The sequence below is a fragment of the Ictidomys tridecemlineatus genome, chromosome 5 (assembly GCF_052094955.1).
Source record: "Ictidomys tridecemlineatus isolate mIctTri1 chromosome 5, mIctTri1.hap1, whole genome shotgun sequence".
NCBI lineage: Eukaryota > Metazoa > Chordata > Mammalia > Rodentia > Sciuridae > Ictidomys > Ictidomys tridecemlineatus.
Window position 1 is genome coordinate 30,132,063 of NC_135481.1, and position 27,311 is coordinate 30,159,373.

General features: G+C 43.8%; 1 protein-coding gene across 1 annotated transcript in view; it reads right to left on the reverse strand.

The window, feature by feature from the left end:
* Positions 1-1,021: 1,021 nt before the first annotated feature.
* The window catches only part of Gldn (gliomedin), a 66,281-nt gene continuing 39,991 nt past the window's right edge, over positions 1,022-27,311 (reverse strand). The window contains exons 3-10 of the mRNA XM_005316567.4: positions 23,940-23,957; positions 23,500-23,607; positions 12,652-12,798; positions 10,354-10,482; positions 8,551-8,634; positions 8,251-8,376; positions 6,834-6,984; positions 1,022-5,382 (exon numbers count right to left, since the gene is read on the reverse strand). Coding sequence (XP_005316624.2) covers positions 4,905-5,382; positions 6,834-6,984; positions 8,251-8,376; positions 8,551-8,634; positions 10,354-10,482; positions 12,652-12,798; positions 23,500-23,607; positions 23,940-23,957 — 1,241 coding nt within the window. The 3' untranslated portion in view covers positions 1,022-4,904. The remainder of the gene's footprint in view (positions 5,383-6,833; positions 6,985-8,250; positions 8,377-8,550; positions 8,635-10,353; positions 10,483-12,651; positions 12,799-23,499; positions 23,608-23,939; positions 23,958-27,311) is intronic.

Genomic DNA, 27,311 nt, shown 5'->3' on the forward strand with positions numbered 1-27,311 from the left:
GAAAGGGGCAAGACTATGATTTTCTTTCTGGACTCGACATTTTACTTTGTAATATTTCAACTAAAAAAAAAATCAGCAGCAACAGGGCATGGTGGCATACAACCATAATTCCAGTGACTCAGGAGGCTGAAGCAGGAGGATTGCAAGTTCAAGGGCCTGTCTCAAAGTAAAAAAAAAAAAAAAAAAAAAAAAAAATTAAAAGGGGTGGAGGCTGGGAAAGAGGCCCAGTAGTAAAGCAATTCTGGGTTCAATCCTCCAGAAAAGTCATCAGCAGTGCACACTTGAGCCATAAGTAGTTGACATACTTCTAGGGAGAGTTAGAAGGAAGCTCCATAGGTCAAAGCAATAAGTTCTTCAACTGTTTTGTTTTATTTTTACTATTTTGGGCAGTTTTATTGCAAATTCATTGCATAATTAAGGAATCAGTTTTTGGTGGTGTGACAATGTTACCTACCTGATCTAACAGACCAGTACGAGGAAACTACTGACATTGTGTCCCTGCCCACTTCTGCAGCCCAACATAAGACCATAAGAGCAGGGATTCTCTGGGTCCCTACAGGGATGAACTATAGAAGTAGCAATGATCATTTGTCATGAATTGGAGATTTTTTTCAGAGCATTTCCCTGAAAAAAATCAGGGAAGCTAAGTAATACTATTATCCATCTTTTACAGATGAAATGAGGTCTAAGGGATTAAAAACTTGCTCAAATTCACATAAATCCAAATATTATGTTTTTATTTGCCTTGCTCATGCTGGTAATATTACAGATTTTCATTGCATTTATGCTTACCCAGTACTAGTTACTAGATTTCCACTTTTTATATTTTCCTATAGTGAAAACAGTCCACATCAATGATTTTTCAATATTCAGAAGGAACTAGAAAATTGAGAGAGTTTCTATAGAGGAGCAACCACTATAATTCTACCACAATATTGTTTTGGATTGTTATTTTTCTTTCAAATATTACATATAAATTAATAAGAGGAAAAAATAACAATACACTTGTTTTAACATGGAATTGTACTCAGCAATGATTTTTTATTTGACAAATGAAAGTTAAATAAATGACAAACGAAAATTCATTATTATTATTTTTTGTTCAGAATCTGTAGTTACAGATTGGAAATTATACAAGGTCACAGCAGCTGGATGAAACTTGGATGAAACTGTCACCCGCTTCTTCAGATGGTTTGACATTAGATCCTCAGCTAAATTGTACTCTGTGTGGCTGGAAAACGACACCTGGCTCTTTAAGAACTGCCTGTCTCATTTGACTTTTCACCTTGACACACTGAAGGTAATGACTGGGAACTCTTCATTTTAAAACTTTCAACTCAGAACCTTTTTTCTGTCCCAACACCTGTGCTTTAGCGATAGACTGAGACCAGAGCCACCTGCATGACTTCAATAGGACACTTTATCAGTTGAAAGAAAACACTTTGAAATAGGGTCTGGCCTAACTTTGAGGTTGGAAGGGATGGTTTTATTTACCTCCCAGTAGGAAGCTATCTATTTTAGATTTGAGAAGAATTAGAGAATTATCTGTGTTGATTTTGACATCAGAAGTGCAGATACTTGGAAAGTGCTTCAAAGCAACTTTGATTATAAGTGAGAATATAAACTACTAAAACAGTGTCTTGACTTAAAAATATTAGGTTGTGCATTCTATTTTAGCAGCAAGCCCAAAGCCCCTTTTTTCCCCCAATCAAGCACTGTTTCCAGGAAAGAATAATTGAAAATTTAATAATTTTAATTCTGCAGATTATGCTAAGTGAAGCTAGCCAAGCCCTAAAAAACAAATGTCAAATGTCTTCTTTGATATAAAGAGAGCCACTAAGAATAGAACAGGAAGGAAGAGCATGAGGAAAAGACTAACAGTAAACTAAGACGAATGGGGGGAGAGAAAGGAAGAGAGAAGGGAAAACATATGGAAATGGTAGGAGACCTTCAGTGATACACAAAATTATAAGAGGTTATGAGGGGCAAGGGGGTGGGGGGAAAAAAAGGGGAGAGAATTGAACAACAGCAGAGGAGGTAGAGAGGGAAGATGGGAGGGGAGGGGAGGGGAGGGGGGATAGTAGGGGATAGGAAAGGTAGCAGAATACAACAGTCACTAATATGCCATTATGTAAAAATGTGAGTATGTAACAGAAGTGAGTCTGTATTATGTATTTGGGGAGTTCAAAACCCAATTGAGTCAAATGTATGAAAGATGATATGTCTTGAGCTCTGTAATGTTTTGAACAATCAATAAAAAAAATAATTTTAATTCTGTAAAGATAGTCAATCAGATTATAAAATTACCCTGTTATTAAACATCAGTTAAATATGGTTGTTCTTATATCACTATTACCTAGCAAAATAAATAAATAAACAAGTCCCAATATAAGCTTCTCTCATAATGAGCATATGATTTTTTACCCACAATTAAGAGAACCAAAGATCTAGTCATGGTGGTGCACACCTGTAGTCTCAGCCACTAGGAAGGCAGTGGCAGGACGATCAGTTGAGCCAAGAAGTTCAAGTTCAATATCAGCTTGTGGGGAATATAGTGAGGCTCTGCCTCAAAAAAAAAAAAACAAAAACAAAAACAAAAAACAAAAACAAAGAGCCAAGATATCTCTGAGATAGCTCAGATATCAAAACTGGAGCTTCTATAACATTTTTTCTGAAAGAAATATGTAGCTGGGCATGGTAGTGTACACCTGTAATCCCAGCATCTCAGGAGGCTCATGCAGGAGGATCACAAGTTCAAGGGGAGCCTCAGCAACTTGGTCAGTAACTTAGTAACTTAGCAAGACCCTGTCTCAAAGTAAAATATGAAAAAGGGGCTGGGGATGTAGCACAGTGGTTAAGAGCCCCTGTGTTCAATCCCCAGTAAAAAAAACAAAAACAAAACAAAAATTTCCCCCAAAACAAAAAGTGATATGCTAATTCAATAATTAAATTCTTAGTTTAGTATTTCATGTATTATCAACTAAGACTACTAATCTATGAAATTATATTCATGTTTGAAAACAGCAATATATACATTTACATTTAAAAGAACACAAGCATTTTTAGACACATTGATCAAACATGAGAGCCTTACTTTGCTACAAAACATAAATCCCAAAAGAGTATTTTTACAAAGCTATGGTGACATGATACAACTATCTAATTTAAAAGTAGGCGGAGAAGTTTCAAAGACTCATTATCTTGGGAACACAACAAACACATCACTAACAGCTGCCTGGGCATTTTGAGGGGGTGGGGAGACTTAAATATTTAAATCTGCACATCTTTTACATTTAAAAATCCTTCTATTAATTAGGTATAAACCAGGACCCAGAAATCATGGACTATAAAAAATGGGAATAGACGTGGACCCAGAGAAAAGTCTCAGAAGACACACAAACTGGGGCAGATGATCTCCCCCTAAGAGTTTCCCTCTGTCTCTTTCCTGGCAACAAGGATCTCTCTAGTCATCTGTCCAGCTTCCTCTTTTCTCAGTGGCCCTGCCTGGATCTCAGCACTGGGCTGAAGGATGTTCAGACTGAGTTGGCAGAAAACATTCATGTTTAAGTGCATTTGGGAGCAAATTAAACTGGATCCTCTCCTGCCCATGGGGACTAGATATATCCTTTAAATTGTTTAGGAAAGAACAGCTCACTTACTGCTGGAGTCACTTCATTTGATGCTGTTCTCAGCCTTTTCCTCTACCTGAAATTCCAACCATATCAAGTGCCAGTTCTTAGTTGGAACAAAACAAAACAGGCCCTGGTGAGTAAGCCCGTCCATAAATCAGGCTGACTTTGTATTCTAGATCAAAGGTCAGCAAACCCTTTCTACAAAAAGCCAGATAGTAATGTTTCAGCTTTATGGAGCCATATGTTCTCTGCAGCAGCTACTCCACTCTGCTGTTATTCAGCAAAAGTAGTCATAGCCTGTAAACAAATGAGTGAGACTATGTTCCACTTTATTTACAAAAACAGGCAACAGATTGGCTTTGGCCCTTGGGTTATAGTTTACCACCCCCCTCCCTGGTTCTACATAATAACTACAAATAGTGCCTCTCTTTGAAACTGCAAAGTGCTTCCTATGGTTCTGGCCAGATAAATGCCCATTCACTCAGGTTTTAGTGCTGTAGAGTGAGCAACCAGAGTGCCCAAGGGTTCAGTATTTACGGTCCCCTGCAGTAAATCAACATGATCAGAAGTTGACAGGAACCTGATCAGACCTGATTCTGTTTCATTTAGAAACCTGAGCATGCAAGTGTTCCTGGCTTTAGCTAATCTTGGAGATGAGGACAATGGCCATTCTGTGGTAGCAGGTGCAAATTCAGAGAAAACTAATAAATTATGGATAACATAGCATTAAGAAGGCTTAAAAGGTCAATGTACTTTCCCAAGGTGCCCAATATAAGTCAGTACTGGGGAATTCACTGCACAAGAAATAGGGACTATCAACTCAAAGGTAAATTTGCTCACATTTGGCTGACAAACCAGAAAACAGAACCCGACTTGTAAAAGTTGTGAGAAGAATAACAGCCAAGAATCACAAAATTTTCTACAATTAGAGAACATCTTACCAATTACCCTAACCAGATGGTTTATATTATTAACAGGGGAACCAAGGCCCAAGGAAGGAGAGCTAACTTGCCTAAATGAGTTGTTTATGGAGAACATTTAAGTTTATTGGAACATTTAAGTTCCAATCTGTTGCTATTTGATTAAGCAATCTGATTTTAAAGGTGCCCACTGACTACAAACACTCATGCTATAAGATTATGTTCTAAGTACCTTGGCTACCTCACTTGTCTTTAGACAAGTTTTCTGTTGGATAAAAGTGACCCCAGAAAACACCTGAAATGTACTGGTGGTGGGGATGGAGGAGAGGGGAGGGGAATGGAAGGCAGCTCATCATTGTTTAAACGTAGCTGACAAAAAATGCACAGGATAAAGCATTAAATGGCCATCTTCCCAGGAGTATAAGTGCTGATCTCTCATGTTGTATGATAACATGGCAAGAACAGACTGGGAAGTTCTCAAATCAAAGTTTGCATTAATCTGTTTCTCTCCTAACAAATCGAAGGCGAATGTGATCCTCGTATCTTTGGTGTCTGTGACGTAGAGGATTCCCCGAGCTATGAAGGCATTACCGGCCTTGGACTTGGGGTACGTGGTATTGATGTGCTGCACCACTGAGAAGGTTCTCTCGTCCAGCTGTGCTACAACAATGCTCGAGCCATCCACACTCGAGGCATAGATGATCCAGAGGCCCTTTTCATCTACAGCTAGGTTGAAGTAAGTCTTGGAATTTGCAAAAAGGTATTTCCGATCAAAATACAAGGCATTTTCGAGCTTCAGAATTTGGGATGTTTCTTTGCCAAATTCAAATCTGAAATGTGTACAAACAACAAAAAAAATAGATCTAAGTTACCATTTCTGTTGGAAAAAGGTGGTTTTGTGGAACGCCTTAAACTGAGCTAGTAGACCTGGGGTGAGGCCTGGGATTCTGCATTGCTAACAAGCTCCAGGTAATGCCTGTTCTGCTGGTCCTTTTGCAACTCTGTGGGCAGTTAGGATGTAAAGGACAGTGACTAGCCTGTGCTAGCCAAAGAAGCAGGGAGGCAGCAGTATGGGGTCAAGGACAATCCTCCCTGGGGTCAGAATGAATTCACATCTAAGCAACTACTTACTAGCCATGTGACCCTGGGAAAACCACTTAACCTTGCTCATCTTCAGGTATATGGATTCCAACTGTCTTCTCAAAGGTTCTCAGAGCTACAAGGGCCTGTAAAGATGACCTAGTCTGATCCTTTCATTATAAAAGAAAAAGGAGAAGATGAGTCCACAAATAGAAGTAGTAGAGCCAGATTGAGAATTTAGGATTTTTTTCTAACTCCAAATTTGCTGGTAATTCCTTTACTTCCTGCTGGAATTTCTTTTTTAATCCATATTATTTTAAATTAAAAGTCGCCAGCTGAGAAGACATGTAGCAATGTCAGGGCTGTGATGCCAATCTTTTTTGTCAGGTAAGTGGCTGAAAAATTGAACTGTGGCATGGAATCCCATGCCCCTTATCTCCCAGGGGCTGATTTGGCAGGCTTTGTTTTGACAAATCTAGATGACTCAAAAAAAAGTGAATAATGATTAAAAAATGACCTCAATTCAGAAATAACGCAGTGACGTTAGGCTAAAATAAAACACCAGAGGGTGCCATTGAGCAGCACAGGAATCTTGGTGTGTGTGCATCTGTGGATATAATTCCTTCGGAGAGCAGGAAGACTCAGGCGCTGCCTGGGGCACAGTCTCCCTTAGTCTCCCCTTCCCCTTGGGAAAGCAGAGGGAGGAGGTGAGCTGAGCTGGGGTAGTTGTGAGGATCCATAGGTGTGACCAGTGGATCTGAAGGCAGAGATGCCTGACTTCAGTGATCTCAATTGTGACATGAAATTCCTCACAGCCCAAATATTTCAAAACAAAACTGATGCCTCCAGGAAGTAACACCTGGAGGGAGCTACAAGTTCATCCAAGGATGAGGAAGTGCAGATGTTACTACTCATGGCCCCTCCACCTTGCCTCAGCCCCCCACCCTCACCCCACACCGTGTTCAGACCAGCAATTAGTGTCAACCCCAGGCAGGGGCTTGGATAGAGAGCTCTGTCATTGTCCTGTGATGCATTCAGTCAACAAACCCTGACTGACCTCCCTTATGTGCCAGCCTGAGGGTCATAAAGATGAAAAAGACACGGTCCCCACTCCTAAGGTCATCAGAGTACCACACAGCAGGTGCTCTCTGGGGTGCAGTAAAAGGGCACGGAGGACAGAGCTGAGGTCCAGGTGGCTTACCTCACTATGGTGTTGGAGCCCCCTTTGTGGTAGTAGAGAGAGTTGTTGTAAACAGCATGCCCACAACCGTGGAAGTAGTGCGGGAGGTGGATGAAGGTGTAACTGCCGTTCAGAAGGGAGGGCCAGTCTTTGAACTCCTTCACCATGATGCCTGCAGGGGAAAGCCAGGGGAAGGTGATTACCTACCTCCAACAACCACAGCTGGGCTGTGAGTCTGGGAGGATCTTAAAAGGAGGGAAGGTGAGAGCAACATGTTCCCTAAGGTCTCTTGTCCAGTTTGAAGAGTTGAGACTCCCAAAGTCCAGCTCTCCCTATCGGTTCCTGACAAATCATTCAGATATGGTCATCACAGAATTGGCTTGGCTCCTCCAGAGAGGCCCTGTCCCCCCTCCCCACCCCTCTCTCTAATGTTTATAAAATCTTCTTTGGTATTACAGATAGGACCCAGAGCATTTTACCCTAAATTACATCCTCAGTCCTTTTTATTTCTTATTTTCAGACAGGGTCTTGCTAGGTTGCTGAGGGTCTCACTAAGTTGCTGAGGCTGGCCTTCAACTCGAGATCCTCCTATCTCAGCTTCCTGAGTTGCTGGGGTTACAGGCATGCGCCACCATGCCTGGCCTAGTGTTTATAAAATGTTCTATTGAGCAGCATAGGTCTATACCAGAAATAGCAAATACTTGGCATTTGTGGATGGACCTCTCATAGCCTCCTGCCTCTTCCTGCATGCCACAATAGTTACTGCTAATGTCTTTTAAGCCTCAAATCTTTCTCAACTGGTAATTTGGACAGTTACTACTGGCTGACCAGTTAGCCCTGAGGAAATAAAGAAGCTGGTTCTTTTCAGCTCCTTCTCTAATGAGTGCGTATGGCGGGACACATTCTGGAATGAGGCCATTGTTATAGACAATGTGTGACCGCATCTCCTTAGACCAGCATGACTAGGGTCAAAATTAGATGAAGTGTGACTGCAGGATGGTCCTGTACCTTCTCCCCTGGTCCACCAGATATCTGAGAAAAATGGCCAAGAAGTATTCTCCTGAATGGTACAAACCTAGAGAAAGATGGAGGTGCACAAAGAATTTGCCTCTGACATTTCTTCCACATTATGGATTTGGGGATTATAAGGCCTAGAGTCATCATGTTGTTGTATCCTTTTGGATACTTTGCCTACAACTGGACAGGCTACACTGGGGGTGTCTGGTTGTGTCCCTGTGACTAGGACTGCAAGGCTCTCCAACCAGCATGTTCAAGGGAGGTATGTATTCTGACCCCTGACTGTACTTTCTGAAATAAGGAGCAATTAGTATACCAATAATAGCAGGGATTTCAGAAACAGACGTAGAATAAGCCTGAAGGTAAGTGACAGATGAAAATACAATTACAGCAGGTTTGGATCCTCTGTTGATGAAAGTACCTGAAAAATGTTCAGTCACCCAGATACGGTCATCACTCTTATTAGCAGACTCTCTTATCCAAGTCCCAAATGTCTCTGTAACCTTTAATATTTGTGATGGGTTTCCAATGGCAGTGATCATGGAATCTGCCAGAAGAAGAAAAAGGAAAGTTACCTGCCAATTATGACTTTAATTTTTAAAATTCAAGACATATTTTTTTTTCCTCATGGCTAGGGATTGAACCCAGAGCCTTGCACATGCCAGACAAGTGCCCTACCACTGAGCTATGCCCCTCGCCCCAGGAAGCTTTGTCGGTGTACCTGCTTGAGGAGAATGGTGTTCACTGACTTTCTCGTCAGCTTTTCCCACCAAGGTATCATCGTTTGGTATGGCACACGTCTCACCTAAAACAACAACAACAATAATCAAAGCAAATGCAGTTGGCACAGTTTTAGAACTGCTGCTTTTCCCCACCTCATTCCAGACTCTAGTTCCATAAACATCCCTTAGACTATGTCCACCAAGTTTCTTGTTTGCTTGTTTTTTAAAATATATATTTTTAGTTGTAGTTGGACACAATGACTTTATTTTATTTATTTATCTTTGTGTGGTGCTGAGGATCAAACCCAGTGCCTTGCAAGTGCTAGGTGAGCGCTCTACTGCTGAGCCACAACTCCAGCCCCTTGTTTGCTTGTTCTTAAGAAGCCCCCAGCTGTTATACTTTTAATTTCCTCCCCTGCTTGATGAGTTCCCAGCAAGCTTTCCATGACCACAGTTACTAAGATAATATAATTCTAATAGGATGTCTAATAGGAACAAGGCTGCATCATGCTAACTGCTAGGCAGAATTATGATCAGGCTCCGTTTATTGAGGGGGGGAGCAGTGACTTCTTTGAAAGCCAGATTTGTCCCCTCTAACAGCCGAGTGCCTCTCCCTGTCATGTCTCCTAGGAAAGAGCCGTTTATCAAATAGAATATGGGCCCTTCAGGGAAATCTGAGAGAAATTCCAGTCAGGATCCTCCTCAAAGTCTGCCCCTGCAGTGACGGTATTCAGTTGTGCCTTCTCGAAGTTTAAGTTAGGTGATTCTCCCTGGGTCACCTCTTTACAGAAAAAATTCTAAGGTCACCCTAAAAATACTTCCCACTAATGTGGTCCTTGGTTTTCAGTTAGCCTTCTATCCCACAGCCACCACTGCCAAAAATTAGCTGAAGTTCTCTGGGCCTGCCAGAGGTCAGGCCTGGGTCAGGTCCCAAAGCTCGTCTTTCCATCTGTGAAAGGGCAACGGTCTGAGAGGGGGAAGCTCTACAGCTAGACAAGACTGGATTTGAATTGAAGCTCTGTCACTTACTCATTGAGTGACCTTGGGCAAGTTACTTAGTTCCTCACGTGGCAGTTTGTCTCTGTTAGTGGGAGACAATAACAATACCAATATCACAGGATGGTTGGAGAATTAGGAGAACTAAGCACTTGGCACCAGGCCTGCACATCACTAGTGCTCAAAAATTACTGGTGGAGCATTGTTAACCAAATATCTAAAAAATAGTGATAAGAAGACAAACTATTGCAACAACAACAACAAAAGAAATTAGTAGTGGATGGGTCGGGGGTAGCTCAGTGGTAGAGTGCCTGCGTGAGGCCCAGGGTAAGATCTTCCACACTGAAATACTGAAACAAACACACACACACACACACACACACACACACACACATCAGTGTGGTGAGGATGGTAGTTCTATTGTTAATGTGTGTGCAGGGTTAACCAATCTGATTGCCCCTTGATCTCCCAAGCATCAGCCAAGCCCTTCTTCTCCCATGAGTTTGTGGCTACATAAAGCTCAGTCCTCAAGACCACTTGAGGGAGAGGGATGATGGATATGGCAAGGAGAAGGAAGAGTCTGGTGGTAAGTGAAGGTAAAAGGTGAGGGAAATAGGTGGAGGCTCAATTCCAAGCCTTTCTCTGTCCTCTTTCCTAGGATAGATGGCTTAGATCTTCCATGAGCATGTCTCAAAGGGAGAGCTCCCATTCAGGGCAAATCTACCCCCTCAGTTTTAAACAATCTGGTCACATAGACTGGGATGCAGATCAAGAATTTAGGGTCATTAGTGGAAGGGGCTGGTGACCTGCACATTGGCCATTGAACATGTTTGGCTGCCGAAGGCCTTTGGATCTTCTGCTTCCAGGAGGCCCAGGAGGGCCTGGAGGGCCTGGGGGTCCAGGGGGTCCAGGTGGGCCTTGGTCACCTTTGGCACCTGCAAAGACAGAGAAGAAGTGAGGAGATAGAGAATGAAGAGGGAGAACAATTGATAAAGAGTTATCAACAGAGATGGGGTTTCACATGAGGGAAAGGACAAGGGAGCAGTTCCGGGGGGCCCACTGAGCTCACCCCTTCCCAGAGGTGATCAACTTAGCACTTATCTCTGCTGAGTTGAGGAGCCACCATAGTAGGTATTGAGGACCCACTATGTGCCAGGAATTGTGCTAAGAGTCTTACAGATCTCCACCTCAGTCTCCCAAACCACTCCTCTCAGAAGCTGGAGTCTCAGGGATGCTGAGTGATCTGCTGAGGTCACAGCCTGCAGAGAGCTGGAACTCAGCTTCAGCTGTCACAGCATAGCTCCTCCTTTGAACAGGCTCATGTCAGTGGGTCTCAGCCCTAACTGCTTGGTGGAACACGGAAGATGGTGGAACACAGAATGATGGTTTCAAAATTCTGAAGCCTGGGCCCCATCCTGACCAATCAGAATGTTGGGAGCAGGTTGGCCTCTGTATTTTTAAAAGCTTCCTCATATGCAGCCAGGTATGAGAGGCGCTGCTGTGTGAGGGAGATGAACCAGGAGCTCCTTCAGCTCTGCTTCTGTTCAGCTTTCTGACTTTTTAAACCCTTCTGAGAGCCATTTCTTCGTCTCCACATTAAGTCTCATGGTCCCTGTCCTGCCCTGTAAGAACCAATGAGGTCACTGCTATGATGATTTGACAGCTGTAATCTTGCCCACGGATAGGCAGTCACACCTTGGTCTTTAGATGGTCAGCGAGGGTGGTTGCCCTTTGCAGGGGTCACTGGTTCTGGAGAATTCATAAAGAAGCCACTCTCTGGGCTGTTCAGCCCTTTTGTTCTAACTTCCAGTGTTGAGACTGTAGAGATCAAGTCTCTTTAGCTGCCTCTTCCCAGCCAGACCATGTCAGCCTTTTCAGTCTTTCTGGAGTGAACAAGTGGGGGACTGCCGGGGCTGCAGATGGGTCTATGACCACTGTGGAAGGTAGAATGGACCTGATCCAACCCTCCTGCCCCTTCTCTACTCCACTGAGGGTGCACTGAGTTCTGTCCTGTCCCTTTTGCATTGGGTAGAAGGATGGTGCTTTTCTGAATAAAAGGTTTGTCACCCCTCACTTATTCAGCAGTGTAGAGAATTCTGGATGTATAGATTTTCTGTGTGACTGAAATGTATTTCAAATATATGTATTTTCATATATGACCCTTTCAGACCCTCCTTAAAGGTTACCTGTTGTGCCTAGCAACATCCCTTGTTTATAAAACAAAGTACATTAAACATGACTTGATCTTCCCCTGGTGCTTTGGCCTTTTGCCTGGCAAAGAGTAGGCATTCAATCCATCATGCCTGGGTGGCTGTCTGGCTGGCTGTGCGACTGACTTGGGATCATTATTGTGAATATTTATTACCATCCTCGATTCTTGAGGACACATACTGTGCCTTGCTTACTTTCATATTCATAGTTCTAGCTACTGGCAGAGTTCTTGATTCATGGATGGTATTCTGAGATACTCAATATATGTGTATTGAGTGCATTAGTAGAAAGTTATGTTTTCATGATATAGATGGTTTCCAAAGTACTGTGATTTCAAAATTCTTCTGCATCTCGTCCTCCATGACAATCAACTCCTTCTACCATGTGATTATCTGTGGGGTGATGCCCCTAAGCTTCCTTCCACACAAGTGCTGACTATCACTTTCACTCTGGACTAGAAAATCAGCCATTGAATTTTGCCCAAATTCTCTGTTAAGTGGTTTAGATGGCTATAGCTTGACTGTGAAGAAAATGCTTGTGACCTCTGTCAATTGTCACTGGAAGTCTCTAGAGTGGCTTATTTACTTGTTGCTGGATTTCAATAGATATTTGGAAAAAGGAAACTTCCTTCAACCCATTCAATCTAACTATGGCTTTTAGACCTAAGTTATTTAAATGACTCATACTTAGATCTCAGATCTGGTCTTGCCCACATGGAGAAACAGGTACCGCTTTCTCCTCTTTAAAAGTACAGAATTCCAGAATCTGCTGCAAAACAGAGGACTATGGAAGGACAATAAAGAGAGAGGACACAGAATAACAGTTGAGCTGAAAGCCAGCAAGGTCTCTGAGCATGTGTGCCCTTGAAGGGAGCCAGAGAGCACTCCTCCTACCTGCCAGCAGTACATCGTTGGACACATCTCCTTTGTCTCCTTTTTCACCCTTCTGTCCTGGTGGGCCCTCATTTCCTGGTGAGCCCAGTTCGCCAGGGTCTCCCTTTTCTCCCTTTTCCCCTGGATTTCCTGTGGCTCCAGGAAGCCCTGAGGGAAAGGAAATGACATATTAGCCTGTTGTGCAATAGATTCCTGGTACACCACTTTGTACTTTATCCTTTGGGGTAAAGCAGCTCTGAATCAAATCTTAGAGCTGAATAGAATCCTTCATAGCCATTTTAAGGCAGAAAAATGGCTGTATATACACTAAAGAATTGTGTGGGTGTGTGTGAACATGGGCACACTGCACATTGAACCCAGAGGTACTTTACCACTGAGCCACATCCCTGACTCCTTTCAGTTTTTATTTTAAGACAGGATCTCCCTGGGTTGCTGAGGGCCTGACTAAGTTGCTAAGGCTGGCTTTGAACTTGCAATCCTCCTGCCTCAGGCTCCCAGATCGCTGGGATTATAGGCGTGCCCTGTAAAAGCAGAAATTTCACCCACTATCTTTTACTGCTTTTACTTATGGAGAGCCATGGATATAGGAATTACCATCCTCTCACACACAACTAGAAGTCTTTCAAGATCTGAGTGACGGTATGTCTTCGCATAGACCATGGACAGGACAGGGCACCCTAGATCATTCCAGCTTACTGCTGGGAAGTAATTCCCAGTAAGTAGCACAGGGAGGTAAAAACCAAAACAGACTAGCAAAATCCCTGAGTTGAGTAAAGCATCAGTTTGGGGAGATGGACATGGCTAGAATTTGCTAGATAGGACAGCAGAGAGGAGAGAGCTGTGTTGTAGAAAATTACAGAGAAAACAACATGGAAAGAGCTTTTCATAAGGAAGTCTGGAGGCCATGAAGGGAGCAGGACTTAGCTGTCACCTGGTCACATCCACCCTCTAATCTGAAAGTATCTGGAACAATAAGAAGGAACAATTATATTATGCTCAGAAGCTCAATATACATATCAAGAGGTAGGGGACTCTTGTTTTCTGGACATTTCCATGCTATTTATACATTCTTTCCTTTATCTTCTATCAGCCCAAAGCCATTGTTCCTTTTCAGCACCCACTAATCTAGACAAGCTCCCACCTTTCTTGCCTTTCTCAGAAAACTGATTCAGAGCTATATCTGAACCCATCTCCCGAGTTGCAATTCCTAAGACCCCAAATAAAGTCCTTTTACTCTTACAGTTCTGAGTTTGGATTGATTGGCAGCAGAAAGATCACTGGGGATCTGCAGAGGACTTCCATGAGTCTCTGGCTATTTGATGACCTGTGCAGGGTAAAATTCTACAGACCCAGGAAGAGAATTCACAGTTCAGTATGCAATTCTCAGAGCCCACACAGTGAAAAGTTCTCATCCCATCAAAGTGGAGAGACCCATAAAGTTATGGAATAGGAACTGAAATTTTCTGAAGAAGCCACATCTGTATGAAAGATCCTTCAGCCTCTTCCACCTGTGCCGAGAAGAACACTGTGATTATGAAGAGATGGAATGTCACATGTCCAGAGCCAACTTATTTTAGTCTATTTTAGGCCCTTTAGAAAAATAGCCATTTACTCATCTTTTGTATCTGACCTAACATTCTCCTATCAGGTAAATTTCTTGGAATGTATTGTTAAGGTCAGCAGATCTCTAGCCTCCCCCAACCCTAAGGCGAAGAATGCTGTAATAACATCTGAAACCTGCAGAAATATTTTTCCACTTCACTATAGCCCAACCACTTCATGCCCCACACATGGCTCTAAAACTTTATATATAACCTCTTTCAAGTCAGAGTGCATCACTCAGGGTAACTTGAATTATGTTCCCAGACCATGGTCACTGGTATTTTTCTCAGAATAATTTTTTAAAATTTCCTTGTTATTTTATGTTGGCAGGTATATTAGATCTTGGAAAAATCATGTATTAGTAATGGAGCTAAATTAGCCCCAGGGTAAAAACTGCTTGGGGACCATTATTACAGAGTTTAAAACCAAGGTTAAAAGGATCAGAGATATTTGCAAGTAATTTCACTAACTGCCTGAATAGACTCCAAAATTTAATCTCCTTAGTCAATGTAACTTGGATATTAACATATTAAGCAAGAAAAAATTATACGATCATCTCAACGGATGCAGAAAAGGCATTTGATAAAATTCAACAATCATTCCTAATAAAAATTCTTATCAAACTAGAAATAGAAGGGAATTTCCTCAGTCTGAAAGAGGGCACTTGTGAAGCCTATAGCTAGTGTCACCTTTCCCAGAAAGAAAGAAATGTGTTTCCCCTAAAGTCAGGAACAGGACTCGGTACCTACTCTCATCATTTTGATATAACATTCAACAGGAAGTCCTAGTGAGTGCAATAATGAAAGGAAAAAGAGATCAAAGTCATGTTAATTGGAAAGGATGACATAAAACTGTCTTTATCTGCAGCTGACGTGGCTGTTCATGTAGAAGATTTCAAGGTATCTATAAAAAAGCTAGTAGAACTCATGAGTACACAGGTATCCAGGCCCTGAGAGGAAAAGTAGTTGCATAATATTGTACAAAGACATTGCTAGATATGGATCAATGAGATACCTTATCTCAGGAATATTTGTCCATTTTGATAAGAGTCACCTAAGTGGTTTAACAATGACACTGCTCAAAGTGACAGAGATGTCAGGCAACAAAGAAGAGCCAGAGGCATTCGTTAATGCAAGCAAAACTTCAATTCCTTTCCTCATCTGTAATCAAGCCAACTTTGTCTTCTCTGACTGCTCTGTCAGTTCCTGTGCCTTCTTTAGGCTCTAAGTGACTGCCCATTTGTTCATATAGTATACCCCATTAACCTGAGCAATACCCATTTTCTAACTGTTATCCTCTGGCATTGCAAATATCCTCCCTCCAGTTTTAAAACCATATCTGACCCAGCACTATTGGGGTACAATCTAATTGTCCCAAGAGAATGCAGAATTTCATGCAGGAAGGCACCTTAGAGGTCATTTAGATCAACCTCCCAGCCAATCCTCAAAGGCTCTCTCCCAGCTGGCTCTTCTCCAGGTTGTTAAATGGTGGGGAGCACATCACAACCCATCAGTTTGTACTCAAATGCTCTTTCTGCCATTGAAGTCAATTGTTCCCTCAAATGTAAATCTGGATCTTTTATTACCTTTCATTGACTGTAGACAAGTCATAAATATCCAAAATGGTTTCTGTCTTCCCATATTCAACAGACTATCCATAGATCATCCCAAGTAAGGCAGCAGTATATGAAAGAATCCCAAGGTATTGATCACTGTCAGTAAGTATAGCAAACAAAGAAACATTTGCTAGATTTCAATCAACCATTAAAAAAAAAAAAAACTTTAGTGAAAACCATAAAATTCAACTATGGCTGGAAGCTGGAAGACCCATGGTCACTGCTTCTGCCAGAGGTGAATCTGGATGACATCATGCCCTGAGGGAGCTGCAGTGTGTCCCTTGGTTGTTAGTACTTCCTCTGGTGTGGACTTAATACTATAGTAAGAAGAAAAACAGTTGGGGCTGGGGCTGGGGCTGGGGCTCAGCGGTAGAGCACTCGCCTAGCATGTGTGAGGCGCTGGGTTCGATCCTCAGCACCACATAAATAAATAAAATAAAGGTATTGCAGCCAAATACAACTAAAAAAAAGAAATATATTATTAAAAAAAGTAATGCTTATTACTGAGAAAGGAGTCATCTCTTGCAACAGCTTCCCTGCCCACGGTCACTAGGTCCACTCACTTGACAAGAGCTCTTATGCAGGGCCCTCTACATGAGAAGATGTTTCCTTTGTCAGTATTTTAAATAGGCAATTTGGCACATTATCTGAAGGAGACAAAAGATTAGGACGTTGCCATAGAGTCCAGCCTGCACAATGCGCCAAGTGCAACCGATCCCTTCTAAAGGTCTCACATGACCCAGATTTAGCAGAGCTCAGGGAAATGGTATCTGCTGGTTATACCAAGGTTTTCTTTTTCAGTCATTTATTCTACACAAAGAGCCTTTCTGCATCATCATCCGATTTCCCCTTCCTTTCTTTTATTACTACCTCTTATGTCTCTTATTTTCTTTGTCAAAAAGGCCATATGTGAAGCCGGGAAATGTTCCAATTGTAATGAAGCGTGGTAAGGCAGCTCCCACAGGGACAGGTATTTATTTAAAGCTGATAAAGCTCTTTGCTTAAAGGTGTTTTTGCCTCTTAGCTGGGGTGTGCCTTGCCATTTTTAAGCTCTTGTTAAGAGGTAGAACGTTTGCCTACCTACAGTCTGCCTTTGCCCTCTTGCCCACCAACGTGTCTGACAAAGCATCTCCTTGTCTTTGTTAGCAAAATCACTGCGGCCAATGCATGTCGGAAATAGAACTCCCCAGTCACCATGCGCCATCAGAAGACTTCTGTGCAACACTTTCTACTCTGACTTCAGCAAAGGTCAGGACTGCGAGGCCTGCACGGTGACACCATCGTACTCTGTGATGTGGACCCTGGTATATTTTTTGCCCTGGCACTCCTGGTTGGCTCTGAATGAGCACATTCAGCTAGAGAAGAAAGGCTGGATTTTGCCTGCCTAACTTCTGTCCTAGAAGTGGCTGTCTGCTATTTTTCTTCTGGTGTCGCCTACTCAAAACAAACATCTCCATCAGCATTGGAACTTGGGGTTGTAAGAGAGCTCCAGCTGGAGTCAACTCCATCGTCTTCACTACAGGGGGTGAGGGAGGACATTTTATTTTCGGCAGTACCATCTGTGACTTAAGGGGGGGGGGAGGAGGCCAGAGGGTGTCATATAAAACTAGTCCCAAACATGAAGAAGGAGGAGGGCATTTATTTCTGTTTCTTATATGAGCATTTGATTTTTATAGAAGACATTGCAGCATTCACTCTTAAGTGAGAAAACAAGAGACAGATGGAAAATAAAGAAAATGCTTGATTTTGAGGCACGAGAATGTCAAACTTCATAGAAGATGCTAGTTGCACAACTGACAACAGTTCAGTCTCTTTGGGTTCCAACTCTCCTCTCCAAACCTAAGTCCATGTTTTCACATGCATGCAGGATAGTTCCTCTTCATTTCCTTTTGGTCAAGACATGATGTTAAGTGAAACAAAACAGACACAGAAAGACAAACACCTCATGTTCTCACTTATATATGGAAGCTGAAGTTGACCCCAAAGAAATAGAAATTAGAATATCAGTTAGCAGAGCCTGGGAAGGGTAAGGGCAAGGGAGGACAGAGGCAGGACTGTTAGTGAGTGCAGGGGTGAAACTGGGCAGGAAGAATAGCTTGTAATTTCTATAGCAAAACAGGGTAACCTGGTTGACACAATTAATCGAATATTTCAAAATAATTAATAGAGACGGTTTTGGATGCTCCCAAACAAAGGAAGGAGGCATGTCTAAGAGGACAGATATGCCAATTACCCTGATCTGATGATTATACATTTTGTACATGTATTGAAATGCCACACTGTTCCCCATAAATATGCATAATTATCATGTATCAATTAAAAAGTACTAATAAAAAGTTTAAAAATTGGACATGCCAAAAAATAATTTTTCCTTTTGGTCTAAAATCAAGATTCTTTTTTATTTTTAGAATCAATAACAATAATAATAGCTAGCCCTAATATGGAATTGAACTATGTGTCAGATCCTGTTCTAAGCTCGTCGAATGAATACTCATTTAGTCTTCCTAACAACACTCTGGGGTCGATGCTATAATTATCTATCTTACAAATGGGTACAAGTAAAGGCAGCACTGAGTGACTAAATAACTTGCTCCAGGGTACGCAGCTAGTAAATGCAAGAGCCAAGTTCCGGTGCTCTAGATCTGGCTCCATTCTATCCCACCGTGGTTCTTAATGCTTCCAGGGTCAGATACTGAGGGTCTTTGATACTTCTGTGTCCTGGAAACAACTGTTAGGCTAGAGGTCTTGCACTCTGGCTCGTTAAGCTCACCATCTTCTCAAGTGCTGGTTCCCAGTCACTCCTGCGCCAAAGCCCTACCTGCTGTGACGTATGAAGCAGTCTTCAAACCAGGATAGTTACAGACGGCGTGTCGTGCGTAAACTTTGTATTCTCTTTCAACAGGTTTGTAAGCCTTACAGACAGGCGCTGTGCTCTGTTCTCCTCACTCATGCATGCATTCATTCCTCATTCATTGATTATTTATTGAACCTCAGCCGAGGCCTGGCTTATAGCTGTGACAAATAATGAAATCTATACAGTCCCTGCCTCCCTAGACAGAAACTATGGTGGAATATTTAAAATGGGAAGCCATAGTAGAGTGGCTGTAACTCCACCTGCTCTACCTATGGGTGAGGAGGTCAGGGCCCTGAGGATGGAATGATATGTCCAAGGCCTCATGGTCAGTCGGGGACGGAAGCAGTTCTCCTAGAACTCCTTTCTCTGTCCCCCAGGGAAAAGTGGCATGGAAACAGCCCTGACAGGCTATGACTCACAAACATCCTGCAGGCCTCTCTGAAAGACTGGAAACCTCCCAGCCTTCCCAGTCAGGCTCAGTAAATAAGGCTCAGGTGGGTGGGTGTTTGAAGCCCCATATCCTCCAACGATCACCTGCTCTAGCTCTCAAGCCCCTGGCTCCTTTCATGTTTGCTGCTGCTCTGGGTGTCTCCAATAACACTGCTTGCTGCTCCACCGGCCCAAGCCCCTTGGGCATGGAAGTTGAGTCTATTATGGGTAAGAACAGGCGTCTAGCTCTCAGAGAAACCTGGATTCAAGCCCTGCTTGACTCACTAGCCTTTTGATGTTCGACAAGTGATGTCCATCCACCTACAATGAATTTATTGAGCTTCAGTGGGCATTCCAGGCACTGGAGGGGAGAATAAAGACAGACACGGTCCACTCCCATGGACCTCACATTCTACCTAGGAGCTCAGACCATCAGCACAGCCACAATAAACACCCTGAGGTGATTTCAGGGAAGGATAATGTTTTGGTAGAGAGCAGAGGATAGACAGAGAGGGCAGGGATGATTTGGAAGAGGAGGCAACATCTGAACTGAGTCCTGCAGTATGGAAGGGCCAGCCATGCAGGACGGGCAGGAGCAGGAATTTGGGCAGTGGGCACAGCAGTGCAAAGACCCTGGGGCAAGGGTGGGCTTGGGCTATTTGAGAAACAGAAAAGTAAGGTTTCTCCATCTGGAAGGAACTCAGCTAGCAAAAATATCCCCCCCCTTGGGTGGTGCTATGGGGACAGAATGAGCAACCCAGCGCTTAGTAGCAAGCAAGCCTGGCGGTAGGTGGTGGCTGTTTACTATTGCACAGAAGATTGTTGCTAGAAGGCACATCCTGCCCCAGCTGAGTCCCTATCTCTGTGGAACACAGTTCCTTTGGCACTTGTTGTTCCCTCTTTCTGGAATGCACTCCCACGGCTCCCTCTCCCACCCCTGCCTGGCAAACCACTAAGGATCCTTTTACTCTAGGCTTTAACTTCTCTAAAGTCACACCCAGGCTTTAACTTCTCTAAAGTCACACCCAGTCGTTTCACATCTCTGCTTAGGATCCTAAAGGGCTTTCCTGGAAGCTGACAGCAAGACCCATACTAAGCTGAAAGGTCCTAGAAGGTCCTGGCCCCACCTCCAACTTCACTTCACCACAAGCACTCCAGCCCTTCCCCCAGTCCCCAGGGCCAGGCATTTGCATACATTGTGCCCTCCCTCTGGACTCCTCCTCTGCTCTCATCCTTTGGGTCTGACCTAAGACAGAAACTCCTGCCCCACTGTCTCTACTACTGTGCCTCCTAGCGTCCTGCTCTGTCTTTCAAACCTACAACACCTTTTGATTCTAATGTGGATGATTGCTCACAGCCTCCCCACCAAAGACGGAAGGTTCCAAAATGTTCCCCGACTAGCACTCAACACCTGTTCAACTTTAATGTTCTATTTTTAGATCATTCAATGTGTCTAAAATATTACTATTTCAATAGAAATACATATATATTTTTTTTCGTTTCAGTGCTGGGGATTGAACCCAGGGCCTTGCCGTGCTAAGTGCTCTAGGCTGATCCTTTTCTAAATGATCACTAGATGCTGCAGTTCTCAGGTCTCCCCACCAGGTTTTCTTGTCCTCACATGCTCCTTTCCTAAGTGACCACGCTCATGCCCACATGCCCAGTTGTCTGTCATGACTGCCTAAGCACCTCTCAAGCCCTGAGGTCTCCTCCAACTGCCCAGCTATATCTCCAAGGCTCCCTGACATGTCCCCCTAGATATCTCAAGGCATCTCAAACTCAGCAGATCTCATGCTGAGCCCCCAAGTGCTTCCCTGCATCCAAGTCTGGAGCTGGGATGCTCCCCGTGGAGAGGTGCTCTACCTGTCCTCTTCAGCATTCATCACCATTAGCAGAGCAAACCTTCTATTGGTCATTCTGGTTTATTGTCCATCTCTTCCAGCTAGAGGGGCAGCTTCATGAAAGTGTCGGGGCACTGAGAACAATATACTCCTAAGTATGGGTATTTTTTTGGCTTGCTCAGAAATTTGATGTAAAGGACATTAAGGTCTCAAACACAGGCTCAGAATCAAGATCCTCTTTGCTTGTCTCGTTTCTGCCCACTCACAGCAGGGAGAGGCTCTGTCTGGAATTCCTGTTATCACATGAAGACCGCAGAGGGGCACACCTATGCTTTCCACTCCCACCCCACCCCCAAATCCCATTATCTATCTCAGAGAAGAAGACTGAGGACTGCAAGCACACCCTGAAGGATTTCCCTTATAAGATCGGTCCCTTAGGCACCTTCAAATCCCAAAGAGAACCTTTATACAAGCTGGGGTCTGTGTGTCCCAAGGGCCCATTCATTCTCCCCAATAATCACTGACAACCCACCAAAACTGTCAGCATCCCCCTCCCCATTGAAAAAAGGGCATATAAGCTTCTGAGCGATGCTGGGCTAGTGGGTAATGACACCACGTGGCTGCCTCTCTGCTCCCATTTGATGCCTTTGTCAATGTACTCCAGTGAGCCTTCAGAGGGGAGAGGAGAAATTTACCTCTGTCCCACAAAGGCAGGGTTTTGTCTACTTTGTCACTTCTGGGCTCTAGTGTCTGGAATAGTACCTGCCACATAAATGTACATTTCATAAATAAATGAACTTTTTCTTTTCTGCCTTCCTACGTTGTGGGTTCCATGCTTAGCATATCTCCCCAAGGCCAGGCGTCAGTCTCAGATCTTTTTTTTTTTTTTTTTTTGAGTAATGGGGAGTGAACTCAGGGGCACTTAACCACTGAGCCACATCCCCAGCCCTATTTTGTATTTTATTTAGAGACAGGGTCTCACTGAGTTGCTTAGTGCCTCGCTGTTGCTGAGGCTGGCTTTGAACTCGTGATCCTCCTGCCTCAGCCTCCTGAACTGAAATCTTTTTGAAAGCCATCTCTTCCCTACCTGTCTCACACCTGGTTCTATCATGGCGCCCTCTCACCAAGACTGTTTCATCAAACACGCTGCTGAATCCTTGGGACTAGGTCACACGTTTGGAGCCTTCCCAGGATGAATCCAATGTCTGTACTCTGATAGTCATCATTATTCAATGCCGATGTTCATCTATAATTATAACTATTATTCTACATGGAATTGTCCATCACTACTCTGTAATTCCAGTTGTAATTGCTGGCCTTCTGAGGCCTCAGCTGTCTTGGACTGTGTGTACCCATTTTCATCTACAGGGCTGCCCCTGGGAACATAAGCAGGTAGACCTTGCCAAGGGGCAGAGGTGCTCAGCAATTTTCTCCTCCATTGGCTCTCATTTAAATTGCTTATGGGAATAACAGCACAGGTGTTTAAAGGGGTAACTGTGCTGTTTGAAAGAATTTTCTAGTATTTCTTCTACATATTTCCTCAGCTGAATCTGCCAGTGATTCTCCATGGACTCTGGGATTGATGCTTACAGCCCTTCAGAACCTGCCCACCCTGGCCTGGGCCCCTGCTTCTCTCTGCTCCCTGGACACATCTAACACCTTGGTGCCTCTGGGTCCTTGCTGAGATGTTGGCAATGTTGCTACCCACAACAGGGCAGAGGAATCCCTTGGAGAGGCCAGACACCTCTTTGTAATGCTCCTGACGAGAGGATCCTATGAGCTGAGTGCCCACTGTAGGGAGCCCTGGATGCTGCCTTTCTGTTCAGGTGGTTGGAGCTATTCCCCTAACCAGGGACATCCCTCACAGGGGCCAACATCTGCCTATTAATTTTCAGTCAAATACAGAACTTTCTGCAAAGAAGGAGGCAACAGAAGGGAAAACAGGAGCTGAAACCCTGAAAGAACACCAAGTGTCCACACCTACTGCTGTCACACAGCCCATGGAGTATCCTCCCAAGGCTGCCAGCTCCCTCCATATGCATCAGAGAAAGTCAAAAAGTGGGCATTGGGGTATTAATTCCAGGGAGAGATGATCTCTTCAGTTTGATATAAACATCTGATGGTGTTGAACCAAAAAGAATGCCCTTGGCATTCCAGAATACAGTGGCTTCCAGGAAGGAGTTAACTTTTCATGCAGAAAATGAAATGCCCTACTCACTTTGTACATAGCTTCAGACTATTCCATGTGAAATCATGGAGACAAAAAATAAAGAAAGCTGGGTGTGATGGCACATGCCTGTAATCCCAGCAGGTTGGGAGGCTGAGGCAGGACAGTGAGTTTGAAGCCAGCCTTAGCAACTTAGTAAGGCCCTAAGCAACTCAGAGAGACTCTGTCTCTAGATAAAATATTAAAAACTCAGTGGTTAAGCACCCTTGGGTTCAATCCTTAGTACAAACAACAAACAAACAAGAAACAGGGAAATTAATTCAAAGAGTTGCCAAAATACCCATTTTTCCTCTTTTTCCATTTGCTCCTTTTTCGCCTTTTGGGCCCTCTGGACCAGGCTGTCCGTCTGATCCATTGTGTCCTGGTAACCCATCAACTCCCGGAGGTCCTGCATTAAAACACGGAAATAGAAACATTTAAAATTGTTTTTTTCCACTGAAGTTAATGGGCTTTCCTTTATTCCTTTAGCCGGTGAAACTGGGCGGGCATCCGTCTTTTCTACATCATGTCCTGCTTCTTCCCTCCCTTCTCTGTCTGAAGCAGTGACAGGTGTTAGGAATGGTGATGGCAGATTCTCCAGTGAGAGGGCCTGAAGAAGGATGGGATGTGGCCAGGTCACCTCCACACCTTTCCCTCCCCATCTCTGTCACTTTGGAAGGATCCCAAGGGCCCAGCCACCCACAACCTCCCCTTGAACTAGGAAAGTTGATAGACTCTTACCTGGTGGGCCAGGTGGACCTACAACAGAAAAAGAAATTTAAGTGATAAGACACAGGTGAGAGAAAGAAAACCTAGCACCACAATCACCTCTTCCTCCTTAAAATGTCCTACTCGTCTACTGACCCTCAGAAACTGATCTCATACCTCTTTATGTAGAGTTCATCATATTTGTTCAAAAGAGCCTTAAAAACAATTCAACAGAGATCCATTGGCCAATCGAATCAATTTAAGTTTTAAGAGACCAAGAATAATTTCTGAAGCAGCCGACCAAATTGAGGTGAGTGACAGTGCAGGTGGGCCCTTGTGCAGCCCTGGCCCAGGGGCTCAGCCATGAGCTCAGCCCATCCACTGCTGTCATTGGAGGGCTGGAAGTCTCTTTCCTGGGAGCAGGTCCAGTGCTCTTGGGCAGCCAGCTGGCCTCCTCCAGGTCACCCAGGGGTATCACCAGCAGATGCTGGCTTGCTAGATTTCTATTTGTTGCATGAAATAGCCTGAGAAAACTTGAGGGCCCAGATCAGGTAACAAACATTTTCCTTTAATGTGAAATTACCTAAGTATCTAAGGGACTTGGATGAATCATTTACATGTAACCAGGAAAAAAAAAAAAAAGATTTTGCTTCCACAGATAGGAGTGTCTTATTGCCAGCGTGTCTACTTGAACAATCAGACAAGTCAATGAGGCTGTAACAAGAGGAGGTGAATTGCTTTTGTTTCTCCAGACCACATATAATGAGTATCAATATCAGACTGGAAAGGTCTTCCACAAATCCAAGCCTATGACCATTCAGAAAGCAAGCATTTACTAAGCACTTACTACATGCACCAAACTCTACCAAGGAATCTCAGGCCCTATATTTGCTGTGCCCATAGCCTGTGTGAGAAAGGTGGACCCTTTGAAACCACAATGCAGTATGAGAGAGCTACAGAGAGGTAACCCCTTCCCCGAAGGGGTGCTGGGGCAGTTCTAGCCATACAACGGTCTGAGAAGACTTCCCAAGACAGAGAGCCTTGAGCTATGACCCTGAAGAAATGGTGAGCCTAAGACAGCTGTAGGTTAAGAGCCAGGCATTCCACACACAGCACCAGAGTTAGCAGCACAGGTCCAGGGGTCAGAACCTGGGAGATTCAGGTGGGAGAAAGGAAGAGGATTGGCCAAGCTAGATGTGCAAGAGATGAGGCTAAGTCAGAACACAGGTGGCTGGGCAATAGAAGCACTTGACTGCCATGCCAGAAGGTGTAGACTGTAAGATGTAGACTCTCTCTGAGAGGAAATGGGGATCTACAGCAGGTTCTTAAGCAGGGGGTTGATGCTGGAGATCAGTGTGGGTTTGAGACCCTCTTTGTAGCTAGACATCAAATAGAATCATTTGGACTAAGATGAGAGACATCGAGAGACAGGGAGAGACACAAAGATAAGGGAGTAAATTACAGTGGAAATAAACAAATCTTTGTAATTAAAATCAGGGACAAGGTTGGGATAAATCTGGTGACCACAGAGTGGCAAAGCTAGAAATTCAAAAAGTATTTCAGTGGAATGAGCAAGATTGTGTAAGATTCCTCTCAGATAACTAGAGGATAACTGATGGATAGAGGCTGGGGACATAGGGACTCTCAGACGGATAGGTGTTGGAGGGTATGCTTTTAATACAGACAGTTGTATTTCAGGTCAAAATGATTTGCTGAAAATGGCTTCCAATTCTCTAGTCAGTGCAGCCTGTGGCTACCTGACTTAACCACCAGGTGGTGCATACATATACACACACACACACACACACACACAGAGAGGAAAAGGGGTGGTGTGGAAAGGGTGGTGTGGACAGTGAACAGGTCAGAAGAAATTAATTAATCATCATTCCTGGCTACAGATGCAGGCACATTCCATTGCACAGATTGGTAGGACAATTTGACTGCAAGGAGCAAGATTGACTGTAGGTTTCAGGAGTTCCCAGAGAGCCCAATGACTATGTCTATGGGGTGAGGATGTAATGAAAGCTCAGGTTGGAGCTGCATGTTTAGTACACATTAGCTTCTCGATAGGGAAGCATTTGGATTAAGGTCCCCTGACATAGCTCCACTGACTTCCTAGCTCCAGTTCCTATTGTATGAATCTACAGAATCTCCTGCAATGCTAGTTTCAATGCAGGTCCTTTGGTCAGGTCTGGAGATTCTAATTAGAGGCCCAGGAACTTGCATTTTTACCAAACATCACAGATGATTAGGATGCAGATATTAATGGGCCCTCTGATGTGACGTAAAAATTTTCTGGCAAAATAATTAGTTACCATCAACAACTCCTTAAAGGAATCCTTGTGAATGAGGGGTCCCTGGCTAGGGAGACTCATTGTGGGGAAGTGAGAAATTTCCAGGTTGGCCTATAAAAGCCCCAAGTGCCATCCATTGGTCGTCTCTCTTCTTGGAGGGGTAACCTTATTGTTGAGATGATGGAGCTGCAAGACGGCAGCTGCCTGGATCCCTGAGTCACCAGGACTTCCTGGGAGAGTCACCCAAACATCACTGGACTTTATGGAGTGAGAAATAGTCTTTGTTGCATTAAGCCACTGAGGTTTTAGTTTGCTTCCCCCCCACCCCCCGTGGACACAACATCTTTATTTTATTTGTATGTGGTGCTGAGAATCGAACCCAGCGCCCCGCGAATGCCAGGCAAGCACACTACCGCTTGAGCCACATTCCCAGCCCCTGAGGTTTTAGTTTGTTACCCAAGCATTGCCTAACTTATCCTGACAAATGTACTCCTATCACTTTGTAATAATTTGACATCCCACATTTTTTCCCTTTCATAAGTTCTAATGCATTTTTCCTATTATCTAACAGAAAAATCTTAACTGAGATAAGAAATACAGGCACCTCAGTTAGTGGGAAGTAATAATAAGGACATATGAGTCTCATTATTATCAAGAGCAGGCCTGGCCAGTGGCTAACATGCAGGGCTGTGGAATGCTGCTGCCTGTCTCTTCCCACCATGGCAATTCCAAATCAAGGGGAAGAGAATCACCTCTGAGTATCTCTGGTCTCCCTCCAGCAGCCTCTATTCACTCTGGAATGATTTCCAACAAGGTGCTCCCTACCCAAGGCACCTGTTTAGCAGAGCATGACCATGGAAGAAGTAGCTACACATTTCTCCAAGTCTTGGGAAGATATAGGAAATAAAGAAGTCAAACAAGACCAAAGAGAAACATTCGGGTGAGGGCTGGGTCTGCACATTCAGAAAGAGCTAGTGAAAGATACAGGCCTGTAAACCTTACGGAACCAGGTTTGGAGGACTGTCATCCTGATTCTCCCCTTCTCTTCCTCCCTAGCAAGGACTCCCTGGGACTCAGCCTTCTTGTGGGCCATAGCTTCAGTCTCAGGGTC